General features: G+C 38.4%; 1 protein-coding gene across 2 annotated transcripts in view; it reads left to right on the forward strand.

Annotated features, from left to right (window-relative positions):
• LOC100928151 (rap1 GTPase-GDP dissociation stimulator 1-like) overlaps nucleotides 1-26,440 on the forward strand; it is a 74,693-nt gene that overhangs the window by 32,411 nt on the left and 15,842 nt on the right. For both annotated transcript variants that reach the window (XM_023494345.2, XM_031956362.1), the window contains exons 5-9: nucleotides 14,021-14,143; nucleotides 16,850-16,975; nucleotides 20,362-20,490; nucleotides 23,652-23,777; nucleotides 24,619-24,762. In XM_023494345.2, the coding sequence (XP_023350113.1) occupies nucleotides 14,021-14,143; nucleotides 16,850-16,975; nucleotides 20,362-20,490; nucleotides 23,652-23,777; nucleotides 24,619-24,762 (648 nt within the window). The remainder of the gene's footprint in view (nucleotides 1-14,020; nucleotides 14,144-16,849; nucleotides 16,976-20,361; nucleotides 20,491-23,651; nucleotides 23,778-24,618; nucleotides 24,763-26,440) is intronic.

Here is a 26,440-nt window from a genome sequence, read left to right on the forward strand (position 1 = left end):
ATCTTCTACTTGATCTCCAAGACCCCATTCTCTCTTCTCTCTAGTCTATTCTGTATATAATTGCTTATGTGATAGGGAAGGAGGGAAGGAAGGGGGGAAAGAAGGAGGGAAGGAAGGAGGGAGGGAGGGAGGGAGGAAGGAAGAAAGGAAGGGAAGGGGGGAAGGAAGAAAGGGGGAAGGAAGGAAGAAAGGAAGGGAAGGGAAGGGGGGAAGGGGGGAGGGGGGAAGGAAGGGGGGAAGGAAGGGGGGAAGGAAGGAAGGAAGGAAGGAAGGAAGGAAGGAAGGAAGGAAGGAAAGGAAAGGAAAGGAAAGGAAAGGAAAGGAAAGGGAGGGAGAAAGGAAGGAAGGAAGGAAGGAAGGAAGGAAGGAAGGAAGGAAGGAAGGAAGGAAGGAAGGAAGGAAGGAAGGAAGGAAGGAAGGAAGGAAGGAAGGAAGGAAGGAAGGAAGAAGGGAGGGAGGGAGAGAGGGAGGGAAAGAGGGAAAGAGGGGAAGGAAGGAAGAAGGGAGGGAGAGAGGGAAAGGAAAGGTAGAGAAGAAGTGAGGCATTTAGTACAGCACCTAGCACATCTTAGTTACTATACAAATACTTCTCCATCTCTTTTCATAGGATTTGAAAACCAAATTTGTCTGTTTGGCTTTTAAAGCCTTTTTCTTAGCCTGACTACAGCCTTCTCCCTGGTATCACATCACTCAATCTCATGCAGGTTAAACTGCTTTGCTCTCTATTGGCCATACACAATATGCATTCTCTCTTCTCCATGCCTCTGCATAGGCTCTTTCCCATGCCTGGAACACCTGCCTCACGTCTCCTTGTAGAATCTCTTCCTTCCTTCCAAACTCACTAAAGTGTCCTTTTCTATTACCCTCCTCTCGACCTCTCCAACTGCTATTGCTCTCCTGCCAAATGAAGTCCTGTCGATGCCATGACTTTTCCTTTGTACTTTCTGCACTCACACACAAGTAACACACATAGTCATTTCAATCGCTAACTTCCCATGTCACAGGTCATGTTGCCTCTCTGGGCTTTTCTTTCCTCATGTATAAAATGATAGGATTAAATTAAATGAACTCTAAAGTCCTTCCCCACTCTGAATTTCTATGATTCTTGGTTCTAGATTTATGTTCTTTGTATATGATGCCCAAGGTTTTCAGAAGCACAATTAGAAAAATCCCTGCTAAATCTGACACAGACATACTACCTGGCTTATTTTAATCCAGAGAGTTGGGGCCATTGTTGATAAATGCCTGGCACATTATCTCAGAAAGCTTTTTCCTTTTGTGATGAGTAAGATGTAAGCTCCATTTATCCCTATTCCACTTTTGTGCAGTTTACTTCAAGTGCTGGAGGAGACGTTCTCTCTTTTATTCTCATTCTTAGTTGTTATAGAGCAGAATTCAAAATTCCTTCAATCACTATTTCTCAGGCTATGTCATATGGGAAGAGGATTGACTGTCTGGCCCATTTGTAGTCAACATTTTCATCTCGAAACACAGGAAAGAAGTATCTAGTAGTAAAGGAAATTGATAAGCTCATTCTTTAATTTCATCCTGGCTCGAGGGTTGAGTTACAAGATTTGTGTGAATGTGTGCATGCATGTGTGTGTGTGTATGTGCTTTTTAATTTTTGGTTAAAAGGAGCAATAATCATCAGGGACAAAAGAAGATCAGTCACCACATACATAAGCTACCTCAACTAGGGAAAGATGAATAAAGAAATAATTTCCATAAAATTTTCTGTCCTCTGATTACCCAAAGGCAAAAGTGGAGTTTTCTCAAAAAAGTTATTTCATATTTCCAGAATCTGAAAATTAACTTTTTAAAACAAAATCCATCTTATAGGTAGAAGGAGAAAGGTAGCACAATCAATCAAGTAAAATGCTAGATTTAGAGTCAAGGAGACCTGAGTTCAAATTCAGTCTTCTATAATTACTAATTATTTGGTCCTAAAAAAAGTCATCACCTCTTTAAGCTCCATATTCCTCATGTATAAAATGGAAAAATACTAGGACTTACCCTGTAGTGGTGTTGTGAGTAAAGTGTTTTTCAATCTTAAAGTACTGTATGAGAATGAATTATTAAGACAAAGAAAGGTAACCCTCAAAGACATAGAATAATACAAGGTCTCAAGCTTGAGAGATTCAAAATTTCTTTTTTTTTTTAAAGACTAGCTCTCCTGCTTTCATGGAGGCTGGAAGTACAGGGACTATTCACTGATCTGATCTCACTCTAATCAGCAAGGGAATTTCAACCAGTTTGTTCCCTTCTTACTAATTTCACATTGTATCATTTCCCCTGTCCCCATCCCTGCCTTGTGGATACCCAATTGGAAGAAAGGAAATAGGTATTTATTAAGCATCTTCTGTGTGTAGCTTCTCCACTATAAGTATATAACAGAGCTTCCTAAATTTTTGCCACTCACAACCCCATTTCACCTGAGAAATTTTTACACAGTACTTGATATATAGGTATATAAGATAGTTATACAAACCAATTACTAATGACACACCATAAGTTCTCAGTTATATTACCTTATTGATCCTCACAACAATCTCTAAAAGGTAGGTACTGTTATTGTCCCTGTAAAATGGAGATATTTTACAATTGAAGAAACTGAGACAGACAGCAGTTAAGTGACTTAAGCAGGATCACACACTAATAAGTGACAGGGGCCACATTTTGAACTCAAGTCTTCCTGACTCTAAGAGCAACATTCTGTACCCTGTGCCATCTGACTTAGTCTACTGCAATTCAGAACTCTAGAGCCTAAGTTATCCATTCAACTCAGCCACTCAGTACCTGGGATTACAAAATGTAGCACCTCACTATGCTATAATCGTATTTCACATTATTTATTAAGCACTTTTTATGTGTCAAGCATTGTGGACACAGAATTTTTGCAGGTCCCTGTCTTTAAGTAACTTACATTCCATTAAGGCCAATTTAGCTGTATATGGGGAAAGAGAATCATATAAACAGTTGACCAGTAAACAGCCTTGGCATAGGCTACAGTTTCTTGTTTTTTAAAACAAGAAGGGTGATGTACCTCTCTGTACTCTTCTGTCAGACTTTTTCCCATCACCTTACAAGAATATGCTCTCTGTTTCTCCCTCTTATCTTTCTACCACACTGCAGGATCCCACTTACAGGAGAAAATTTCCATTCTTTGCATCCCTTTCTTTTCTACAATCCCTTCCCCTACCACCTCCAGGTCAGGTTGGTATTCCTTAATAAGCTGGCAAGAAATACTACAGATATCTGATCCCAGCAATACAGACTATTTTCGTAGCCTAGGGCATAAATTCCTGGAGAGAAAGCACCCAAGAGAATGCTGGAAGCCAGTGAAAGTGAAATCTTTGAAATTATTTTCCAAAGTAAACAAAAAACCTCGTATTGTATTTGTACAGTACTTTATAATTTTTCAAAGTGTAATTATATACATTGAGACACAATCTATGCTAATGTTAGGTTTGGATTTAAAAGATCTGAATTCAAACTCCATCTATTCTCTGAATACCTCAAGTAACTAATTCCCTCAGTCTTATCTATAAGCAGTAGAGGAGTTGCAATCGATGCTGATGGAAGGAATTCCCACACCAGAAATCTCCCACCACCTCCTCTTCATATACATTAAAGGCATGTAGAGTTCTTTCATCCCATAACCCAAGGAAATAGTATGTCTCCAACCCACAAGAACCCATTTATTAAATTCACTCTGTCGCTTTTGTTATAGTTGATTAGCATTTGTGAGCTACCTCATCCAAAAGGAGGTCCAGAGCTAGGTAGAATTAAAGAGTAAAATGTTCTTTATTTTAAGTCCTCTGAGTAACAATTCTTATGGTTCTCCTATAAGTCTTCTCTAATGAATACCATGGTGGTCATTTAGGGCTGATCATCGCTTCATTATATGACACAACCCAAAACCCAGACAATTAACAAATGTATTAACAATCATAGGATTTTTGAGCTAGAAAAGTACTTGGAGATCAGCTAGTGCTATACTGCTTTCATATTATAATTGAGGAAACAGAGGCTTAAGAGGGCTTGATTGATTTTTCAAGGTCACTCATGCAGGAAACAACAGAGATGAGATTTAAAGCTCTATTTTTTTGTACTCCAAATCCATTGATTGTTCTTTCCACTATATGAATCTGATAACTTTGTGTTGGCAATACAGATCAACCAAATCGGTACATCATGAACATATTCTACTACAATAAAGTTGAATTTAGACATTCCTACCTACTACCCTCAGGGATTTAGTTTCCCAGTAGGAGAATCTCAGAGGTATCTAGATGTGGAAAATGGAAAATAGTAGCCCTGGAGGTAAGAAAGGTGGGTTTAAAGGGAAAACCTATTTGTTGGATTTCACTTGGGCATCCCTAGGAAGCTGACTTCCTAATGGGAACTAGTCAAATTAATGCAGCCTGAAAATTGTTAGGGCTCAGCATCAGAGAATGTCAGAGCTGGAAGGGGTCTTATTGGCATGTAGCCCAACTCTTCATTTCATAAATGAGGAAATGGAGGCTTAGGGAAGGTTAAGTGGTCTGTCAAAGGTCACAATTCTTCTGAAAAGTAATGCTGAAAAGGAGTCCTTCCAGCTCCAAATGAGGTACTCAAAATGAAGTACCAAGCTGGGCTTGTTTGCTACAGGATAAGGTCACAACACTTGAAGAAACACATTGGGCTAAAAAAACACTCTAGTATAGAAAGGACCAAGCTGATAATTTGTAGCAGGAGAGAGCTAATCCCAAGAGTCTTGAGGTGTGGAGGAGAGAATTCCGTTTTCCACTCTGAAAAAGAAAATATAAATGTTTATTATCCTGACAAGTACTTTCCAATGAGGCTTTCAGCGATTCTTACTCTCAAGAATGAGCTATAAAGACCTACTGTCCAAGATATAGGTTCACTGAAATGATAATTAAGTTACTAGGTTAAAGTTAAGAATTTTCCATCAAAAGTCAGAATAAATCTTAGAAATTAACTTGGGTGAAGGGGTAGAAGTGCTAAAAAAAAAAAAAAAAACTGCTTGAGATAACTGTGATAAATATTCCCTCCATACAAATGTTTGTAATTCTCAAAAGGAATACTTGGAGTTCTCTCTAAAAGCGTATTTTAAATGTGTGCTTACACGATCTCCATTGTCCTTTAAAAAAAATTGCAGCAGTGATTTTAATATACTGATTTAGTATGAATTTTGTCTCTTTGAGAGTCTATAGTTACATATTATTTAGATTTGATGAAACTCAGGTTTGAGAGGATCCAATTTCTGATTTAATGCGGCTCTAATAGTTTGGACTTCTCTGTGGATTTATGGAAAACATGATTGCTGAACAAACAGAGCCCTGAAGTAAGATAAATTAATTCTGGTAGCCACTGAATGGAGCCACTAGTAATGGTATACTTGAAAACTCCTGTCAATAAGAAAGAAAACTTTTTTTAAGGATTATTACAAAGAAGCCTGGAGTTATTGAAAAGGAAATGTAGAATGTAAAAGCACATAGAAACATAATTTTGAGAGTATGATGGGTGGTAGTAAAGAAACCACTATAAAAAGAGAATAGAAGAGACCACTATAAAGAGAGAATAGAAGAGACCACTATAAAAAGATAATAGCTTTGGCTCTGGTGCTCAATTAATTCTGAAATGGGAGCTCTTGAGCTATATTATTTACTGATATTCAAGGCATTGAAGACCTCTTTTAGAAGTAAACCATTTTCTTAAATTTTGAGAAAGATATATATTAACATATATTGTCTAAGAAAAAAAGGCAAGGGCCACTGAATCACTTACTATACTGAAAAAAGTAAAAGGAACTTGAAAGGGACATAGTCAAGAAGTATTAGAACTACCATGTTAAATGGGATATATACTCTATATTCATAGAGTAATTAAAGAATAAAAATAATGGTAGGCAATGCTTATAAGATATCTAAGCAGTAATAATGTCTCCTTCCCCACAACCCATCAATCAGGAAAGAATGTAATATGGCCAGCAAGAAAGTAGCCCACCTCCAAAAAATGCTGGCACCAATAAGAGCACCTACTTCTCTCAGGGTTATGGTGAGGATAAAATGAGATAATATTTGTAAAATGCTTTTCAAACCCTAAAGTCCCATATAAATGCCACTTATACGTGTCATATAAAAATGATATAAATAATAAATATTTATTTTTCATCATCGTATGTAAAGGTTATCAGCAAAGATCCCATTTCCAAAGATTGAATAGATTTGTCCATATAATTCTTCTGATGTTCTGTTCTGTCCCTGAAACGTCTCCCTAATGTGAAAAGAGAATCATAAATCCATAGAATGTCAGAATTGGAAAGGACCTTGGAGATCTTAGAATCTTTATTTTATACATGAAAAAACTGAGACTCTGAGAAGCTACGTGTCTTGCCCAAAGTTACCCAGTGAATCAGTAGGAGATCCTAGACTAGAATTCCTGGTTCCAATTAGAAAAAACATAGATACCCAGATGTCTTTGAAGAGCCTGTAGAAAAAGGTCTCGTCTGAGGACTAATTATTTGGTGCTAATTGCAAGTCTGCCAGTGTTTTATCAGTGGAAACAGTGGGCTATTTTACCTGTCAGTTCTGTGAGGTGATAGTTGCATCTTCCTCTCTTTCAAAACAAGGGGCAGGAACCGGTTGCCATAGAAATGGCCCTCTACTTGAAGGTTGTACCAGAACTCCTTTGTGAAACCCTGAAGTGTCTGACAGGCCCTTTAAATAAAACCACTAATCATATTTTCCAAACTTTCTCTCCCTGCCACATTTCATTTATCCTTCTCAATGTGGATATGTAGGCTAATACCTTTTGAGGCATTTTCAAAATTCCTTTTCATGTGTCTCTACAAGCAGTACTTCTCAAATCCCTGGTTCATTGGAGACAGTCTTAGAAAGTGTTCCTCATTCTTCCTTTCTCTGTGTTTGGGCTTGCTGTCCTAGCACAGTTTCACAATCATAAGCTACTTAGGGAGGTCACGGAACTCCCTGCTCTACCTAGATTTTTACTTAGTCTTTCCATATGTGGAAAGTATAGAAAATGAATATTCCATAGCAGGCAGCATAACATGGCAGAAAATAATTATACAAATAAGAAAATATGCAATTATATAATACTTTGAGGTTTACAAAGGGCTCATTTTTGTAATTCATTTTATGCTCTAAACAGCCCCAGGGAAATGGGGGCTATTATTATCCCCATTTTATAGTTGAGGCTCTTAAAACTTCAGTGACTTGCACAGGGAAACATAGCTGGTATGTATCTGAGGCTGCATCTGAACTCAGATCTTCCTGAGTTCCTATTGACTGCACCACTGACCACCAATTGAAAAGCCCTGAATAGGGCATTGGGAGATCTGTTACAGAACTAGGTCTTTTATCACCTAGCTGCAAAATCTTGGACAGATCATTTATATGTCCTGGTTGTTGTTCAGTTACTTGATTTTTATCTTACTCTTTATGACTTCAACTGGGGCTTTCTTGGCCTTCTACTGCGGTAGTTTGTCATTTCCTTTTCCAGCTTATTTTACAGATGAGGAAACTGAGGCAAGCAGAGTCAAATAACTTGCCCAGGTTGCCATACAACTAATAAATATCTGAGACCATATCTTCCTCATTCCAGGCTCTACCCATTCTACCACTTAGATGTCCCATATGCCTTGGACCTCAAGTGGATTCAAGTGGGTTGGATTCAATGATCTTTAAGGTTTATTCAAGCACTAGTTCATAGCTAATAAAAGACTAGGAAGTCTGAATATTTGAATATGCCTCAAAAATAAAATAAAATTATATGGTCAAGAAAACTAAAAGATTAGAAGTCAGAAGACCCAAGCTGAGTACCAAGTTTACATTAACTTTTTGTGATCTTAAGGGCTTAATTTCTTCAATTGCAAAATGGTGGAAAAACTGGTATGAACAAAATTATCTCAGCTTTCTGCCAGCATTAAATATCAATGATGCTCAAAATGCAATATTAACTCTAAGGTCAGGAAAGAGCAGTATATTAAAGAAAATTCAGCGAGCTCATAACACTGCAGAGGTTAAGGGATGATTGTTGTATTTTTCTTTAGAGAGAAACCTGACATGCCTAAAGCTAAATCTAAGGCCTGGTCAAATTTGTTCCACATTATCAGTCCAAGGATGGTGCTGCTTTATTTTCACAAGGAATACTGTTCCCATTAAATCCTTTGATAAATATCTTTTGTTTTGATATTGAATATCAAAATTTAAATCAAAAATGAAATATTGAAATTCTGTGATTTTCAAGATACAGAAGGATAAAAAGAGGTATAAGACACTTCTTCCTCTGGGGAGCTTACAGTGGAAATAAGGAGAATATAACATTTACATGATAAAAGTTTTAATGCAAGACAAAATTCAAGGGAAGTAGCAAGGTACACTATATGACAAGGGCCAGATGGTTATTATAGGCAACAAAGTACAGCAGACATTCAAAGGAAAGAAATATAATAATAGGTTGGAGAATCTTAAATGACAGAACCATATAGTAGATTTAAACTAGAAGAGTATGATCTAAATTCATTTCAGAGATTAGAAAACTGAGACCCATTGAAATTAAGCGAAATCAAGACTAAACAAATAGCTGAGGCTATATTTGAATTGTAGTCTTCTACTCCAAAATCAGTACTCAATGGTGAAGAAAGGTTTCACAGAAAAAATATTACTAATATTTATTATTTTTGTTATTAATTGGTTATTAATAACTGATCCATGCCTCTACTTTCTCACCACTAATTCACTTCAACAGTCTGCAGTCTGGCTTCCAAACATCTTAATTGTGCAGTCTAAAATTTTCCTCAGTTTTCTTCCTTTTTGACACTTCTGTTGGTTACTTGTTTTCTACTCCCATACACTGTCTTCTCTCTAGGTCTTCATGACACTGCTCTCTCTAGGTTCTTCTAACTGTCTGATTAACTGATGGCTTCAAAGTTTTCAAAGTACTTTACATGTATTTGTTTTTCAGAGCAGCCCCTATAAATTAAGTACTAAAGTATTGTGTGCCTTAATTTATTGTTGTTATTCATTCATTTTAGTCACATCTAACTCTTCCTGGTTCCTCTTGGGATTTTTTTGGCAGAGATATTGGAGTGGTTTGCCATTTCCATTTTGGGCTCATTTTACAGATAAGGAAACTGAGGCAAACAAGATTTAGTGATTTTCCCAGGATCGTACTACTAATAAGTGTCTGAGGCCAAATTTAAACTCAGGCCTTCCTGACTCCAGGCTCAGCATTCTATTCACTGAGTAATATAACTGGCCCTATGATTTATTTTTCAAACAAACAGATACTAAAAGAGTGTGTGGCCATAGGGTTGAGATTGACCCTAGGTCATTCTGATTTCAAGTACAGCACTCTATCCACTACACAAGACGGACCTTGCAGGAGCATGGTCATAGTCAACTAGTTTACTTTTTCTATTTTCAGTTTCTTTCTTTCTTTCCTCCTTTCTTTCTTTCCTCCCTTCTCTCCTCCTTTCTTTTTTTGAGCAGGTGGGAGGAAGGTGACAAGAGGCTTAAATCTTTGATTTCGTTGGAATAAGGCATTCCCTCATTAGGAAACCCTTTCTACCAGTCCTGACTGGCAACCATTCTGCTGCTATAGTGTTTTTCAGAATTGACAGGGAGGAATGAGAGGGAGAAACCAAGCATTTATTAAGTGCCTACTATATGCTAGACACTGTATTTAAGAATTTTGAGCACTAAGAGGTTAAGTGATTTGCCTCTGGTGAGTTGGTATCAAAGGAAAGTAGAGCTCAAGACACCCAAAATCAGCTCTTGTTTGCACTCTACTGCCTCTGCTCCTACCTATTCTCAAGTAAAAGCAGAATGTCAGATTGCTTTTTCAAACGAGATTTTGAATCCTCCTCACAGATCACTAAACAGCTGGTTGCTTGACTAACACAAGAGCACCCCTCTTCTCCCTAACAATCCACACAGACTAGGTCACAAATAATTTAGTTCTGAAACAGTCAAAGGCAACCCCAATAGGGTACATAAAACACAGTCAGACAGGAAGAGAGAGATCCCCCATGGGATGAAGCAAAGAAAGTAATCTATGAGTCTCGCATATGTGTTAGACATTCCCATTAGAAAACGACAGCTTACAGGGCAGTTAGGTGCTGCAGTGGATAGAGCGCTAGCCCTAAAGTCAGGAGGACCTGAGTTCAAATCCGGCCTCAGATACCTAACACTTCCTGGCTGTGTAACCCTGGACAAGTCACTTAATCCCAATTGTCTCAGTGGAAAAAAAAAGAAAAGAAAACTACAGCTTAATATAAAATCTCATAGAACTGAGATGACTGAATACCTGAAAATGGACATGGATAACTAGTGACACCATTTTCCTGAACTTTATCATCCCTTCTCTGAAGTGCCTGGCTGAGAGTTCTCCTCAAGGTTCAGCGAAAGGCTTTCCAAGTCATCCTGAAATCAGGTCCAACCCTGAAGCATAAGACCTTATGGGATACAGCTGTGAGGGTAGTTACACCGCCAAATGCAGCCAGGTGATCAATTAGCCAAGCTCTAAGGGTACACGTGAATCCTCCAAGCTTCCAATTCTGCATCAGGAGTAGAAGTGTTGACAAGGCAATATTTAGATCAGTAGAGGGAAAAGACTGTTCCAAGCATGAGTAATGGAAGAAATTTCATCCATATTCCTATTGAATTACAAAAGAACTGAAGGCTTGTATGTCAGTCTTCTATCCAATACTATTATTACTGCTATAAAAAGCATTTCAGGCAACTCCCCCTTAGCCCTATTTCATCCTTGTATCTTTCCAGAACAGTGTGCTTTCCTGATCCCCATTTCCCCTCCTGAATGGTCTCCCCTTTTTAGAATGTGAACTCCTTAAGGTTAGGAATGACCTTTACTATTTGTACTTCATTTAGCAATGTGCTTGGCACATGGGCAGCACTTAATAAATATTTCAATCATCCAATTCAACACAGAGTTACAAGTACCTATCCACTGTGTGTCTAGCCCTTTTCAAATGCCATTGGGAGACAAAGGAAGTTTAAGGTGCTGTTTCAAGAAGCTTTTAATTCACTGAGACAGTTTTAGTCATGGACAGACTAAGAAGACCCAGGTTCAAGTTTTAGCTTTGCCAGACCATAAGCTATTTGCTCTTGGGCAAGATATATAACTATTCTGAGTCTCAGTTTCCCCATATGATACCTGCACTGGCTACTTCACAAAATAGTGTAATCATGAGATAATATACTTAAAATATTTGTAGTCATAATATGAGACGTGACATTGCTGTGAATTCCTTCTTTTTTTTTTTGGCTGAAGCAATTGAGGTTAAGTGACTTGCCCAGGGTCACACAGCGAGGAAATATTAAGTGTCTGAGGTCATATTTGAACTCAAGTCCTCCTGACTTCAGGGCTGGTGCTCTATCCACTGAACCACCTAGCTGCACCATGAATCTCTTCTAAGTAATTAATACCATCATACAAATGTAAGATGATGTATTTGGAGCAATATCCTCCTATTCAGGCTTTTTATTGAAAAATTCTCTGACACTTCCTCCAGACTCTGTTGGCTCAGGAGACTAAAGACTCAAATTGTTGACATCACTTTTTCTTTACTTGAATATGAAGCAGCCACTAAGGAGGCTACAAAGGTGCTTTGATGCTTGACTGGTGGATCAAGATGTGTAATGGGCAAAGAAGCCTCCTTCAACTGAATTACCTCAAGGTGTCCTAAATGCTTATCTTTGTAGAATATCCCAGAAGGGGCAAAGGCAAGAAGTCAGACGTGTTTCCCTCTTTTGCACAGTGTTTGTCCTAGCTTTGGTTCGTGCTGCTACAGTCTCCCAGGTAGGACCATAATCAGAACAGGACAATTGGAACTTTGTCCCAGGACATTGCCTTTAGGGGGTGTCAGATTATCAACAGGGATGCCACTTGTAATCCTTCAGCAACAGAGATACAAAAGAGCTTGCCCACTAGTTAGGAAGAATGCTAATTGATTAAAATAGGAATCTATTAAAAGAGAAAGGAAAAATTCAGTGAAAACCCTCTCTTCCATTCTATAAAGAAGTTTTCCCTTCAGTGGTACATAGTATCCCAGAGTCTCTGCTTCCTTTCTCCAAAGGATATCCATTATCTTGCCAATTACCAGGTCCTATCACTTACCCGGACTATGTTGTGTGGTACTTGTCTATGACACAAAAATCCCTCGTTTAATTTGGATTAATTTTATATTTATTTAAGTACTAGGTGACACAGTGGATGGAGCCCTGGGCTTGGAATCAGAACAACTCATCTTCTTGAGTTCAAATCCAGCCTCCGATATTTAACTAGCTGTGTGACTCTGGGAAATTCACTTAACTCTGTTTGCCTCAGTTTCTCATCTGTAAAATGAGCTGGAGAAGGAACTGATGGACCATTCCGGTAGCATTACCAAGAAAACCCCAAATGGGGTCACCAAGAATGGGACACAATTGAAACAACTCAACAGCAACATGGTCTTTCTATGAAATACAGCCTGCTGTTAGTATGGATAATAAGGCAGTTTCTGTGTCAGGAAAACAAGATTTCAGGTCCCACCTTTAATTCATACAACTCCTGGCTAAGTCACTTCTTAGTATCTCTTGATCTATCTCTCTAAGACCATAAATTGCCAAGCAGGTGTCAGTCTACATTCAGTCCCTCACTAAAAATTCATCACACAAAAGAATCACAGGTTCAATACCAAAAAAAAAAAAAAAAAAAAAGCCAGGTAATAGAGTTCCAAAGGGGAAAAAGAAACAATGTTTGCCTTCAAAGAGCTTACATTCCACTGTTTCTATACTTTCCCCCATGGGAAGGCTACTGGGTTTACCTTCTGAAAGAAGCAAAAAAAGATTGCATACCAAGCTTTCCAATGTAGATTATTCTTTTTGAAACAATGTTCGCCATTATCAACCTCGACCTCCACTAATAGGATCTACCATTCTTTATCTGATCTTTGAACAACACTAGGGCAGCTGAAAAGTCAAGATAATATATTCTAATTATGGGGATGTCATGAAACTGAGCAGGAATATCACTCTATATTTTGTAGCAACAAAGCAAATCTGTTGATACCAGCAGAGGTGAACCCTATAATCATCTCCGCTAGCCGATTGCTGCACTACTACATGTCTACAAATGCAAAACTAATTATGGCTGTTGCTTTGTTGTCACAGTTAACAAAGGAAAGGATAAAAAAGTCTTTGTCTATTTTTAGTTACAAATGTAACTCCCACTAAGCTGACCTGTGGAGCCTTATTCTGACACCTGGTTTTTAAGTAACAGCTCCCCGGGAGGCAGCCTTCAAAGTCAGACAATGAGAGATTTCTTTTATTATTTATTTTGTTTTGTTTTTGTTTTTGTTTTTGTTTTGCTGATTTGAAAATTATTCCCAATATATCCAGCAGCAAAACCTTGACTCACACCACCTGAAGGAAAATCTAAGAGATACTTCCAGGAGGGAAACTTTAGGTTTATGTAAAGTCTTCCCACTCAACTCTCCTTGGACAAGGTGCTAGAACTGGAGTCAGGAAAACCATTTCAAATCCAGTCTTGGGCAACTTCCTAGGTGTGAAACCCTGAGCAAAGGTTTCCTCAACTGTAAAATGTGGATAATAACAGCACCTTCTTCACAAAGTTACTATGAAGATCAAGTGAGATAATAGTTGTTAAATGCTTAGCACAGTGCCTGACACATAATAGGAACTTGATAAATGTTTCCGTTCTCTTCCCAACCTCATTCCACTATCTAGTTGTCAGAAACCCTGAGTGATGATGGACCAAACACAACAAGGTTGCATTGTACACTGGAAAGAACACTGTGCTAGGAGTTCAAATACGAGGCTCTGTTTTCAATTCTGCTAACTAGCAATATTATCCTGGGCAAGACATAAACTCTGGGACTCAGTTTCTTCATCTGTAAAAAAGGAAGGTAAACAGCTTCTGAGGTCGCTTACAGCCTGGAAAGCCAGTAATCATTAACCATCTTTGCTTCTTGCAGAACAACTCTCAGGGAACCTTCTCCAAGCCAGTGGGATTTTCACGACATTGGGTCAGATTCTGACAAGTCATCCACGATGCGCAGTTCCTGCTGCACAAGTCCTGGCAGAACTGGCTAAGAATGGTAAGTGCCCCTATAGGATGAGGAGGACCTGAGCCCATCTCACAGTATCACAGGATATTACTTCTTGTGAACCCAGTTAGTGAGACAATAGAGTCTAGTTTTCTGGGGTGGATGAAGACCACCCACCAGAGTGACTGTGAACAAATCAGAAGCAGGGGTTCCCTCACTAGAAACACAGAACTGGGTGGCTAATGGAAATATTAATTTAAGGTGGCTAAAAATGGGCTAAAAAATCCTTCCAATATCAGAAGAATATAAAGGCAAGGTCACATTCTCTTTTTTATTTGTACCCCTCAGTGCCTATAGTACTTAAATGCTTATTGACCGAATCTAAGTCATTAAATATAACAAACAGCCTAGCAGGGAAGATAAAATCAGTAAAGAAATAATTAGAACACAAGGTAGAATGTAGTGAAGCTCCTTAGGTAGGGGGATAGATAGAGCACTGAGCTTAGTGTTAGAAAGATCTTTCTTTGAATCCTGCCTCAGACACTTAACTTTGGGTATCACTTAACCTATCCTAACCTCAATTTCCTCATCTTTAAAATGAGGGAGGGTAATAATAATAATAATAGTATCTACTTCACATGTTTGCTGTGAGAATGAAATAACATGTAAAATATTTTATAATTAAAGTATTAAAAAATGCTATTATTATCTAGAGAGCCATTAGAGAAATTTGAGCAAAATACCACAGGAATTCAAAGGAAAAAGGGATCACTTCTAGCATAGGGAAGAGGCAAGGGAAAGGACCAAATCCAGAAACACTTCACAGAGGCTAACATTTGAGATAGATTCTGAGAATTAGCTAAGATTTTCCAAGGCAGAGATAGGACTCAGGAATTCTGGACAGAGGGAGAAAGACATGAAGGTCCCAAAAATCTGAGGAATGTTCAGGAAATTACAAAAGAATAGAGTATGAATAGAGAAGGAATGGAAAGATGTGGCTGAACTAGTGAGTAGGAGAATAGATCAAAAGAGGGTTTCTGATATCAGCCTTTCAGGACTCCATAGGGCCTGGATCAGCTGGCTCAGTAATGGGTTCTGCCATTAGCAGAAAAAAGGGGGACCAAAATATATAATCAAGGACCATCTCATGACAGATAATGGTTAAACAGTAAAGGAAGCAATAAAATCATGAGCAGAGATAAGTTTTCTCATCTATCACCATTTTCTAAAGTCTCCCCAAAGTTTCTAGCTGCTTTCCTTACCTTGTGCATGTTTCCTTCTAAGAACTGCCAGGTAAGTATTACAAGGTGCTCCAGAAATCCTGCCTTCTTTGTAATTTCCCAGAAGTAGAACCCAGCCTGTGGCCACTGGGATACCACTCCATAGCTTAGCCTTCTAGAAACATTGCCAGTGTTCTCAGTGGGAGTCATCCATCTTTCAATATATACCCAAGCTATTTATTTTTCATGGAATCATAGAAATTCCCTGTCTTTTTCCTCTTTCTATGGGCACCTTCTCATTCTCCTCCCCAACTCAAATCAAATGACCTCATCAAATTTTCTGTGCCCCCCAACATTTCCTAGCAACTAACACCTGCTCACCAGAATAGATATTTGGGGTATCAGGAGATTCTGGACAGAATGGTTCCTCAGGGTGTACAACAAACCAAAATGATTGATCATCTTTACCCACACTTTGTGGGAAGGGGAATGGCTGCTGGGAGATTTGGAGCTATTTGTGACATTGGGCAGTCTGTCAATATAATTAATAGTGACATAATGAAAAATTACCAGAACCACTATGCAGACCCACAATACACACACCACTATTGAAAGCAACCCCATTCCCTTTTGAATAGTCAAAGGTATAATTTCTCCATGTATTTTCCTTTACCTCACAGTCCAAATCCCAGCTCTAGGCTTCCTTCACTACTTTCTCTCCCTCTCTCCCTCTCTCTCTCTCTCTCTCAATCTCTCTCTCTCTCTTTTCCCCTTTTGTCTCTCTGTCTCTCTCTCTGTCTCTGTCTGTCCTCCTCTGTCTCTCTGTCTCTGTGTGTGTGTCTTCCTCCTCTTCTCTCTGTCTCTGTGTGTGTCTTCCTTCCTCTCTCTCTGTCTCTTGTCTGTCTGTCTGTCTCTCTATGTGTATGTGTGTGTGTCTGTCTCTGTCTCTGTCTCTCTCTCCCCCTTCTGTGTCTGTTTCTTTCTCTCTCTCTCTGTCTCTGTCTGTCCTCCTCTGTCTCTCTGTCTCTCTCTGTCTGTGTGTGTTTCTTCCTCCTCTCTCTGTCTCTCCCTCTTCTCTTCTTCTTCTCTTTCTCTCCTCTTTTTCTTGTTCTCCTCCTCCTCCTCCTCCTCTTCCTCCTCCTCCTCCTTCTTTTTCTTCTTCTTCTTCTTCTTCTTCTTCTTCTTCTCCTCCTCCTCCTCCTCCTCCTCCTCCTCCTCCTCCTCCTCCTCCTTCTTCTTCTTCTTCTTCTTCTTCTTCTTCTCTCTCTCTCTCTCTCTCTCTCTCTCTCTCTCTCTCTCTTACTCTCTTTCCTTCTCCCTCTCATGGCATGCATTTTTAATCAGATTTCACATTAAAATATTACTTAGGCTCCCCTTGCTCAATGTTTCTTGTCTTGAATTCCTGAGCTCTACCTTCCCATCTTCACAGTCCATAAAACTACCAAGTTCATAAGACCCACTCTAGCCAATCCCTTTTATAAGCAGCTCCTTTATTTCCCATGCATTATCTTTAATGCAGTTTTTCTCATGTCTGCAGAGGAGTTAAAACAGCCCTGCATTGATGCTGGCCTGGTATCTGCTCTGCTGCCTCATCTGGAAAGCTCTGACCAAGATCTGCTGCTCCACTCTGGGAGGGCCATTGGGCGCATCTGTTATGGAAACAGTAAGTACAAATCTTGGCAAGGGAAACCTCCTTCCCTTATTTAAGCTGCTGCTGGGCCTCAGTCTCCAGTGCCATGGAGAGCTGTCTGCCACTTGGGGGTGAGCTCAGCCCCTGACAGGTGGCATTTGACAGCAGCCAGACGGATGTCAGACTGGAAGGAGAACATTAGCCTCAGGTCACTTGGGGAATGTAGTCTCTTGCATCCAAATCACTGACCTAACTTTGCTTTCTCAAACCTAGCCTACCTTCTAGCAGCTGGTCCTTTGGAAAGAAGAGCTATTTGTGAGCATTTCTTCATATTTATACAGCGTTTGATATTTACAAAGAGCTTTCTCTCATTGGCAACAGAAGGGTGGCTGGCAGTAAGAAACTGCCCTCTGACTTTAGATAAAAATAGAACTATTGAGCAAAATGGGCTGCATTTGTGCATCAGATGATAAATGCAGAGTGTCTGTCCTTGAGGACTAGATCCCCGTGCACTTGCAGAAAATTCAGAATATGGGAGTTCCATATCCCAGAAAAAAGCCGAGGAGCTCTTTGTTCTTGAATAGCATTGGTATCAAAAATCAGAGTGGGCTCAAGGTTACGGGCAAAAGATTCTAGCCAAATGAAGTTGGTTGTAAAAGAGACTATCTATATACCTCTTTATGTCTCTTAAATTAAACATACTGGCACATTGACCCCCTATGGGTAGAGCTCTAAACCAGTTCTGGAAAGTATAGATCTAGGTATCAAAAGTTACGCTAGGGACAGCTAGGTGGAAGAGTGGATAGAGCTGAAGTCAGGAGGACCTGAGTTCAAATCTGGTCTCAGACACTTTAAGATTTCCTAGCTGTGTAACCCTGGGCAAGTCACTTAATCTCATTTGCCTCAGGGGCAAAAAAGTTACTCCATATGCATATCCTGTGAGCCAGCAATACCAAGACTAAACCTGAAACACCAGACACCCCCTACCAAAGATCAAAGAAATAAGAAAAAAATCCATATGTACAAAAAATATAACAGTTCTTATATTGGTAAAGAACTAGATACCAAATGGGAGAGGAGAAAAGGTGTCTGTCAAATGAAGGGTCTTGAACAAGTTATGATATATGAATATTATGGAATACTTTTACATGATAAGAAGTTATGAGAAGCAGTTTCAGAGAAACCTGGAAAGCGCTGTATGAACTAATTGCAGAGTGAAGTGAGCAGAAGCAGGAGAGAATTTTCATAACATTATTAAACATGAACAATTTTTTAAAGTCTTAAAAACTCTGAACTGTGCGCAGTGATCCACTATGATTTTAGAGGACTAATAATGAAGAATGTTACCTACCTCCAACAGAGATTATGCAAAATATGCAAAAACACATTATTGAATGTATGTGGCCAATATGGAAATATGTTTTCCTTGACTATGCATATTTGTTACAAAGATCTTGTTTGCTATTTTTCTTTTTTAAAAAATGGAGGAACATATTTAACATGTATTGGTCAACCTGCCATCTGGGGGAAGGAGGTGGGGGGAAGGAGGGGAAAAATTGGAACAAAAGATTTGGCAATTGTCAATGCTGTAAAATTACCCATGCATATAACTTGTAAATAAAAAGCTATTTTTAAAATGGAGGAGAATATATAAGGGGGGGAAACATTCAAAAATTTAAAAAAAAAAAGAATCAAAACACAAAAATAAATTTGGCCTACTGATATTATCAAGTAACCTCAAAAAGGGAAACCACAAATACTTTAGAGTTTGAGGACAGAGCTTCATAGGCAAAGGAGTTTTTGTTTTACCACAATGTTTAAGCTATTACATTATCACAGAATTTCACAGTTAGAAGGGACCTCAGTGATTATCTAATTGTATACTTTCCTGAACAAAAACTCTCTCTAATACCCCTGACAAATGGGCATCCAGCCTCTACTTGAAGAGCTCCCGAGAGAGCTCATTCCATTTTGGGATCATTCTCATTCTTGTAATGGAGCCTAAAATTTTCCTCTGGTGCCCAGTTCTTCTCTGGAGCCAATCAGAACAAATCGAATTTTTCTTCAGTCTTGAATGGCCTCTCAAAGATTTGATTAGATCCATCATGCTATATTCCAAACCCACCACAACTCCCCACACCAAGACTTCACTTTCTCAGGCCAAAAAATATGGCTCTGACCACTCTCAGATCAACAAATTTTTAAGATCCCTCTGGCCTCTAAGATTCTAGCTAAACAGCCAGAATTTCTCTATTGTGAACATCTCTGGTATGATTAATTCAGAAAAGACAACCATTCAGGCTAGGGATGAATTCATTAAATCAATACACAATCAGCAAAGTTACCTCTGCCTATGGCAATTGATCCACAGATCAGAGTCTAATTTGAAATTCTTGACTAGCTAATATTCAACAGGATGTCTTTTTTAAAATAAGAGACACACGCCTTTTATGAAAAAGTGTTGATCAGAGTTCTTAAACTATATTAGGTGAGGATATTGCTGTTTCATTCTGGTTTTTCCTAATACTACTTATTTGAGGACTATGTCTTTTTCTCCTTGAAGACTTACCCTTCATGATGCCATTTTACAGATATTAGAATCAGCTCAAGGACCACATTCTACATGGTCCATCTCCCCACCCCCCACTACCATTTTTGAGTGCCTTCAGCCCAAGGTTATTTTATATTTGATTTGTATAGGTCTTATGTGTAACTGATAACATATGCTGTCTTCCCCATTAGAATATAAGCTCATGAGAACAGGGACTGTTTTGCTTTAGTTTTTATATCCCCAGTGCTTAGCACAGAGCCTGGTACATAGTTACTGATACTTATTGATTAATTAGCATTATGATGTGCTATGTGGTCTACCAAAAAAGCCATAATACAAAAGCCATAATAACCCTTGATGTTATGAAGATGATTCCTGAGGAAATCAAAAAAGCAATCTACAGGTTGTCTTTATTATCTTTTCTTTGCCCATCCCTATCCTATTCTTCTTTCCCTTTCCTGGAAAAGTATGTATTCAGGAACAGAGATGTTAATCTTAAAGAATAGGGAAATTTTTTCCCATTTAGTAAAAAAAAAGAAAGAGAAAGAAAGAATTATTGTGTTCAGATTGTTGGTGTTAATAGGCTATAAGCTGACTATGGATTTCACAGATAACATTCATAAGTGCTCCACTCTTTGGGATTAGGGATTGTTTAACTTTTTCTAGTTCTAACTCCTTTTTCCTCAAAAAATTAGCACCTATAATAATGCTTTGAACATAGTAAATGCTTAATAAATATATGATGATCAATTTTCATCAGAGTCTTGAGGGAAGAAAGAAGGAAGTTTTAGCAGAATATGGATTTCTGCTCCAAATATGAATAACTTTTTTTTTTTACAAATCTTTATTTTATAATTGTGTCTTCCAGAGGAACTTCAGGAGGAATTAGTCAAGGCTGGAGTGATCTCCTTGCTGGTCAAGATCCTATGTGATTTTCCAGAAAGTGAACCACTTGTGAGAGTGGATCTGTTGGCCCTGTGTAATTTGGCAGAGTTGGGTAAGGTGTGGGGCTCTTCCCACTCTACGGTTAGAACCAGCCTCTACCTCTCTTTTTTTTCCCACATAGGATTTTATATTTAACCCTGGGGACAATAAGAAAGCACTGAGATTTATTGAATAGGAAGAAAATACTATCAAACCTATGCTTTAGAAAGATTAATTTGACAAATGAGTGGAAGATGGATGGGAGTGGAACAAGACCAATGAGATTATTCTAATAGTCCAAGCATGAAGTGATAGGGTCTATAACATGGTGAGGACAGTATCAAAAGAAAGAAGAGGGCATATTGGATGGATATTAGAAAGGTAGAAATGGAAAGACTTGGCAAATTATTGAATGTGGGAATTAAAAGTAAGGAATCAAAGATGACAACTAAATTTTAAGCCTGAGTAACTGGGAAGATAGTGGTACCCTCAATAGTAATAAAGAAGGTAGGAAGACAGAAAGGATTGAGGGAAAGATAAGGAGTTCAATTTTGGACAAGGGGTTTAAAATATCTAAAGGAATTCAGTTGAAGATGTACAATAGGCAGTAGCAAATGGTTCAGGAGAGAGGTTAGGGCTGGACAAATAGATTTCAGAATTATATACAGAGATATAATTGAATCCATGAGAATTGATGAGATCATTATGCAAAATAGCATAGAGGGAGAAAAAAGGAGGACCCAAGACAGAGTTTTAAGACACAATGTGAATGAGGATCTGGCAAAGGAGACTAAAAAGGAACAGTCAGGTAGAAGGAGACTCAGGAGAGAATAACATCGCCAAAACCTAGAGTGAAGTATCAAGAAGCAGGTGATTGACGTTGCCCAAGGCTGCAAAGAAGTCAAGAAGAATAATGATTAAGAAAAGTCCCTTATATTTGGCAGTTAAGAGATCAGTAGTAAATGAAGAGAGGGGTTTCAGCTGAATAATGTGTTTAGAAACCAGAATCCAGACTTAAGAAAACAGTGAAAGGAAAGAAAGTGGACATATCAGTTTTAAGTGGTCTTTCCAAAGTGATTAGCCATGGAAAGGTGGAAGGATATAAGACAACAGCTACCTTTTATGCATGAATTCGTTTTTTGAAGATAGGAGAAAGATGAATATGTTTGTAGAGAAGTAATTGTAGAAAGAGAGAAACAATATTAATGAATTAAGGGGGGAATAACAGAGAATGCAATCTGCTGGAGTAGATGGGATGGAATGTCATCATTTATGTATATAGGAGAGTTTGCCTTAGAAAGGAGAAGAGCCACCTCTTCTGGTGCAAGATAGTTGCAGAAAGCATCTGAGTGGTGTAAGATGAGGAGGGAAAAGATAAAGCTCTCATTTTTTTTTCAGTAAAATATGAGCAAACTTCTGAACTGACAAGATAGGGAGGAAGGAGAACCAATGGGTTCTGAATGCCTTGCCACAGTAAGGACCCATTTGAGAGTGTGTAACACAAATTTGTTATGCTTCCACTCAGCTCAGTTTCATGATTTTTTTAGCTTTATTTAGTGGTATAAGTTGGAGTAAAAGGACAAAATCAGCAATAGGAAAAAGGGGCTTTAAGGTTCTTGAGAGAAGACATCTTGAAGAGATGAATTGGCTCACCAAGGAATCAAGATGGGGAAAGGAAGAGAATAGAGTTATTGTAGGAGGATAATGGCCTGGGAGAGATCAGAGAGGCTGAGAACAGACGAAATCATAATGAAAACAAAGAACAGGGTCAGGAAATGCAAGACAAGGAGACAGTGCAATGAAAACAGATTATGATTAAACAAAGGAATATCAGAGTTTAAACATGGAAGTCTCTGAATTGCAATGTAATGGTCACAAAGCTCCCTTCCTTCTTGGGCAAGTAACAGATAAAGCAACAAATAGATATAAGAATTCTTCACATTACATGATCCTGGCTGTTGGTGGAAACTAACTTCCTTTATAATACATGCTAGTTGATTTATTGCAAAACAAATATCTGTAATATGTGGGGTTTTCTGGCTTTAAATGTTGTGCATTATAGGAAATGGGGAATGTATCTGTGATTTCATGATATAGGGAACTTCCAAGTGAAAAAAAAACCTCATTTTATCAGTACAGGTTTATACCTTCTCTGCAACTTATATTCTTAAAAACTATATTTTGAGTATAATCTTAGAGGTAAAGCCATGGAGAATATTGGGTATGGAGGCAGGAAGACAAGTTCCAGTTCCAGAAACTTGCTAGCTGTGTGATGTCAGACAAGTCATTTATAATGATCCCTTCCACATCATGACTTTCCACATCACGGTTTCAATATATGGAAAGCTGGCAAAAGAAATGGGAATTTGGGAGAGTTTTGCAGAAGCTGCAGATAAAACGCAAAGGCCAGCAGATGACACAAAAGAAGCTTAGAAATTAAGAAATGCCTAAAAATATATGTATAATATTATATCTCAACATATTTTATCTTTTAATAGTAACATAATATTTCAGAGTTCTTCTCTGGTATGAAGCACAGGTGAAAAAAATTTACATCACTTTTGCAGATACTTCACAATATAGAATGAATAACTCTAATATCTGTCTGCCTCTGTTTCCTCATCTATAAAATGAAGAGGATAATAATAGCACAAGTTGTAAGAGTAAAGTACTTTATAAAGCACTTAGCAAACCTTAAAGTATTATTTCTTGTTGTAGCTATAGATATTCCCAGAACACTGAGAGGCTAAGTGACTTTTCTATAGTGACACAACCAGCATGTGTCAGAGGCAGGACTAGAACAGAATCTTCCTGGTTTCAAGGTCAATTCTCTATTATTATGCCAATTGCCTCTCTTGTGAATTTATAAAACATCATTTTGAGGGATCTTTTGTTAGTATGGCTCTCTGGGTGGAAAAGGGAAGAGATGCATCTGATAATAAATGTACATCAAAAACAAAAGACGAACAAAAAAATAAGATAAATTCTGTGTGTCACTTTTAGACAGCCTTGTATTATGCTCTAGGCAGCTCCCCCATGTTACCTAATTCTAGTTAACCCTCTGAAAGATATCAGAGAGTCTTCTTCGGAAATAGATTTTAGGGCTAAAAAAATCCTGTCATTGATTCAGGAGACCAGTTTCTGATCTTGTAATGTAGTATTATTGGGATGTGTTTCATATCCGTGGCTCATTGAAAATGGGCTCTCTAGTCACTCTCCATTTTCTCTTCACAGACACAGCTAAGGAAGCCCTCAGCAAGACCAATGTGGCAGAGGAGCTGGTAAGGCAATTAAGGAGGGCTGAGAATCAGGAGAGATTGGAGATAGTCACTGAGATCCTACAGCTTTTGGCAGAGAATGGTAAGACCCAGAATATCAATGTATGGCCATGACTATCTCTACTGGAGAAGGGCAAGGGGGTCCAGGATGTAAATATTTCCAAATCCCATGGGGAATATCCATAAAAGAGGAGTACTGATGAGAGATTAAAATACTACTATATGTATGACACACCCCCCAAAAAAGAAAACATGTTCAGTTCTAGCAATTGCCTAAACTTAGCTCACAACTTATATGTTCCTATTTTTATTTTCATGTTGAACTTTGTAGTATCTTAGAAGAGGGGTTTTTAATCTGTCTTGGGTCATGGATCTAACTTATCAGTCTAGGGAAACCTATGAAACCCTTCCCAGAATATTTTTTTTCAATGAATAAAATAAAATATGTAGGATTTAAAAGAAAATGGACCCCTTCCCAGAATAATGTTTTTCAATGAATAAAATAAAATATGTAGGATTTAAAATATACTGAATGTTATTAAAATATACTGAAATGTTATTAAAATATATATTTTTTTAAGTTTTAGATAGCAGAATGCAAATCATAGAATCTAGAGTGTCGAGTTGTATTAAATATAGTAGATTTTAAGGCAGTACTTTTATGAGGAAAGAAAGAAATGAAACTAAACTTTAAAGGATGACCATTCATGCTAAGAAAGGAATTCACAGAAGTCTCTCAAGCAACCAATCCTCCGATACTCCACTTGCTTTGTTCCTAATTATCCCCATTACTTGCTAACCAGCCAAAATATCCTCTGGATGTCTGAATCCTCCCAATTGTATCTCTTTCCTCTCTCCCCTTCTTCCCCTCCCCTACTCCCACTCCTGACATTCCCAAATAAAACCTTGTATGACCTCTGCAGATTCCCTGAAAGTGCAGCTGGTAGATGCAGATGTTCAAAGTGCCCTCGTGGAGATCCTGCAGAGGGTCCAGGACAGCCCAGAGGTTGAGGCTGCAGGCATCACAAAGAGCATCTCAGACCTTGTCATCTCTCTACTCCTAGGAGGTAAGGGATGCAGCCAGATGCAGACTTGTGGAACAGGAGCCCAGGCTTCCACACCACACCCTTCCCACCTGAAGCCCGGAGTTGGAAGAAGCCATCTGCTCATGACACACATGTCACCTTGTAGACTCTGCTCTGTTTCTGGGTCAGATTTCACTCTGGAGGCCTGCAGATTATTCCTCTCCCAATACATATTCAAACACAACAGAATTCATAAAGTTCCCACTGCCAGGCTCTTCTCAAATTTGATTGCAAGCTAGCTGCCTTAGGGAGGGGCAACCTTGAAAAGACTTCCCCTTTTCCCCTTCTTGTCTTCCTACTCAGGGTGGAGCATGAAACCTGAATTTCTACAATTAGAAATTTATTCCTTTGGGTTCAATATTACTCTATCCAGTCTATGACCTTTTCCAGGCTCCTTCCCTTAACAAAAACAAAACACATTTTAAGTCCTTATATTTCAATGTGAATAAACTTATCAGATCCCTTACTTTCTTAGTAGGAGAGATTGGGGTCTGAGAAATTTCCAAGTGGGAGGAGGAAGAGCTTAACAAAAACTTTCATGATTTCATAGTTTTATCAAAAGAAACCTTGGATAGCTCCAATATCTCCTCTAGCTCTGATTTTCCCCCAGCCTGAAAAAAATGATGATGAGTCTGACTAATATTGCTCTGGGGAATGTATTTCAGGATTCACTGTACTCAAACCCAGTGCCACAGAGCAGAAAAATCTCTTATTATCCTTGGATCCACATGTCTTTTGCTTTCCACAAGAGTGTTCTAAGATGGAAAGTCTCCTCAGCTGGATGAGGTCTGGATAAGATTACTAATGGAAATGGAATAGAGCAGCACCAATAGCAAGGGATAAACCACTTATGGGCTTATCTCTACAGACCCATGGCAAAAACCTTCCCCATTTACCTTGCTAAACGATTTAGTTATTATCTGTCTACTAAAGCAAATAATCTGACTTCCAAAGAAAGCGAACAAAAAGTTGTGTGATGTAACATGATTAATATGGAAATAGGTTTTACATGCTTGCACTTATATAACCTATATCAAATTACTTGCCATCTTAGGGAAGGATGAGTGTAGGGAGAGGGAGAAAACTGGAACTCAAAATTTTATTTAAAAATTAATATTGGGCAGCTAGACAGAGCACCAGCCCTGAAGTCAGGAGGACTTGAGTTCAAATGTAATCTCAGACACTTAACACTTTCTAGCTGTGTGACCCTGGGCAAGTCATTTAACCCCAATTGACTCAGAAAATAAAAAAAGAATGTTAAAATTGTCTTTACATGTAATTGGAAAAAACTATTTTTTTAATGTACTATGATGGAAGGAACCATGGGGTTCCAGTCCTGACTTTATCCATTGATTTATTAAATGACCCCTAAGAACCCCTTCAACTCTGACATTCTATGACTCTGTAATATCCCTTGCCCATGAGCCCCAGCATTCTAAACCTATGCCTTCATTAGGTTGTTCATTCCAATTCTCTTTGTCCTGGGAGAGAGAATGCTGACATCTTAGCTACATTAAGATTCATTGTCTCCGCGTCACTCAACACAATGTGTCTTCCACTTTTGCTCTTTCTTTGTAACCTTTGAGAGAAATGATTATTTCTTTCATCTATTAATAACCAATTATTGAATTAGGATTGAAAGGTTTTCTTCTTTCATATG

Source organism: Sarcophilus harrisii, chromosome 2 (genome assembly GCF_902635505.1).
Source record: "Sarcophilus harrisii chromosome 2, mSarHar1.11, whole genome shotgun sequence".
NCBI classification, from domain to species: Eukaryota; Metazoa; Chordata; class Mammalia; order Dasyuromorphia; family Dasyuridae; genus Sarcophilus; species Sarcophilus harrisii.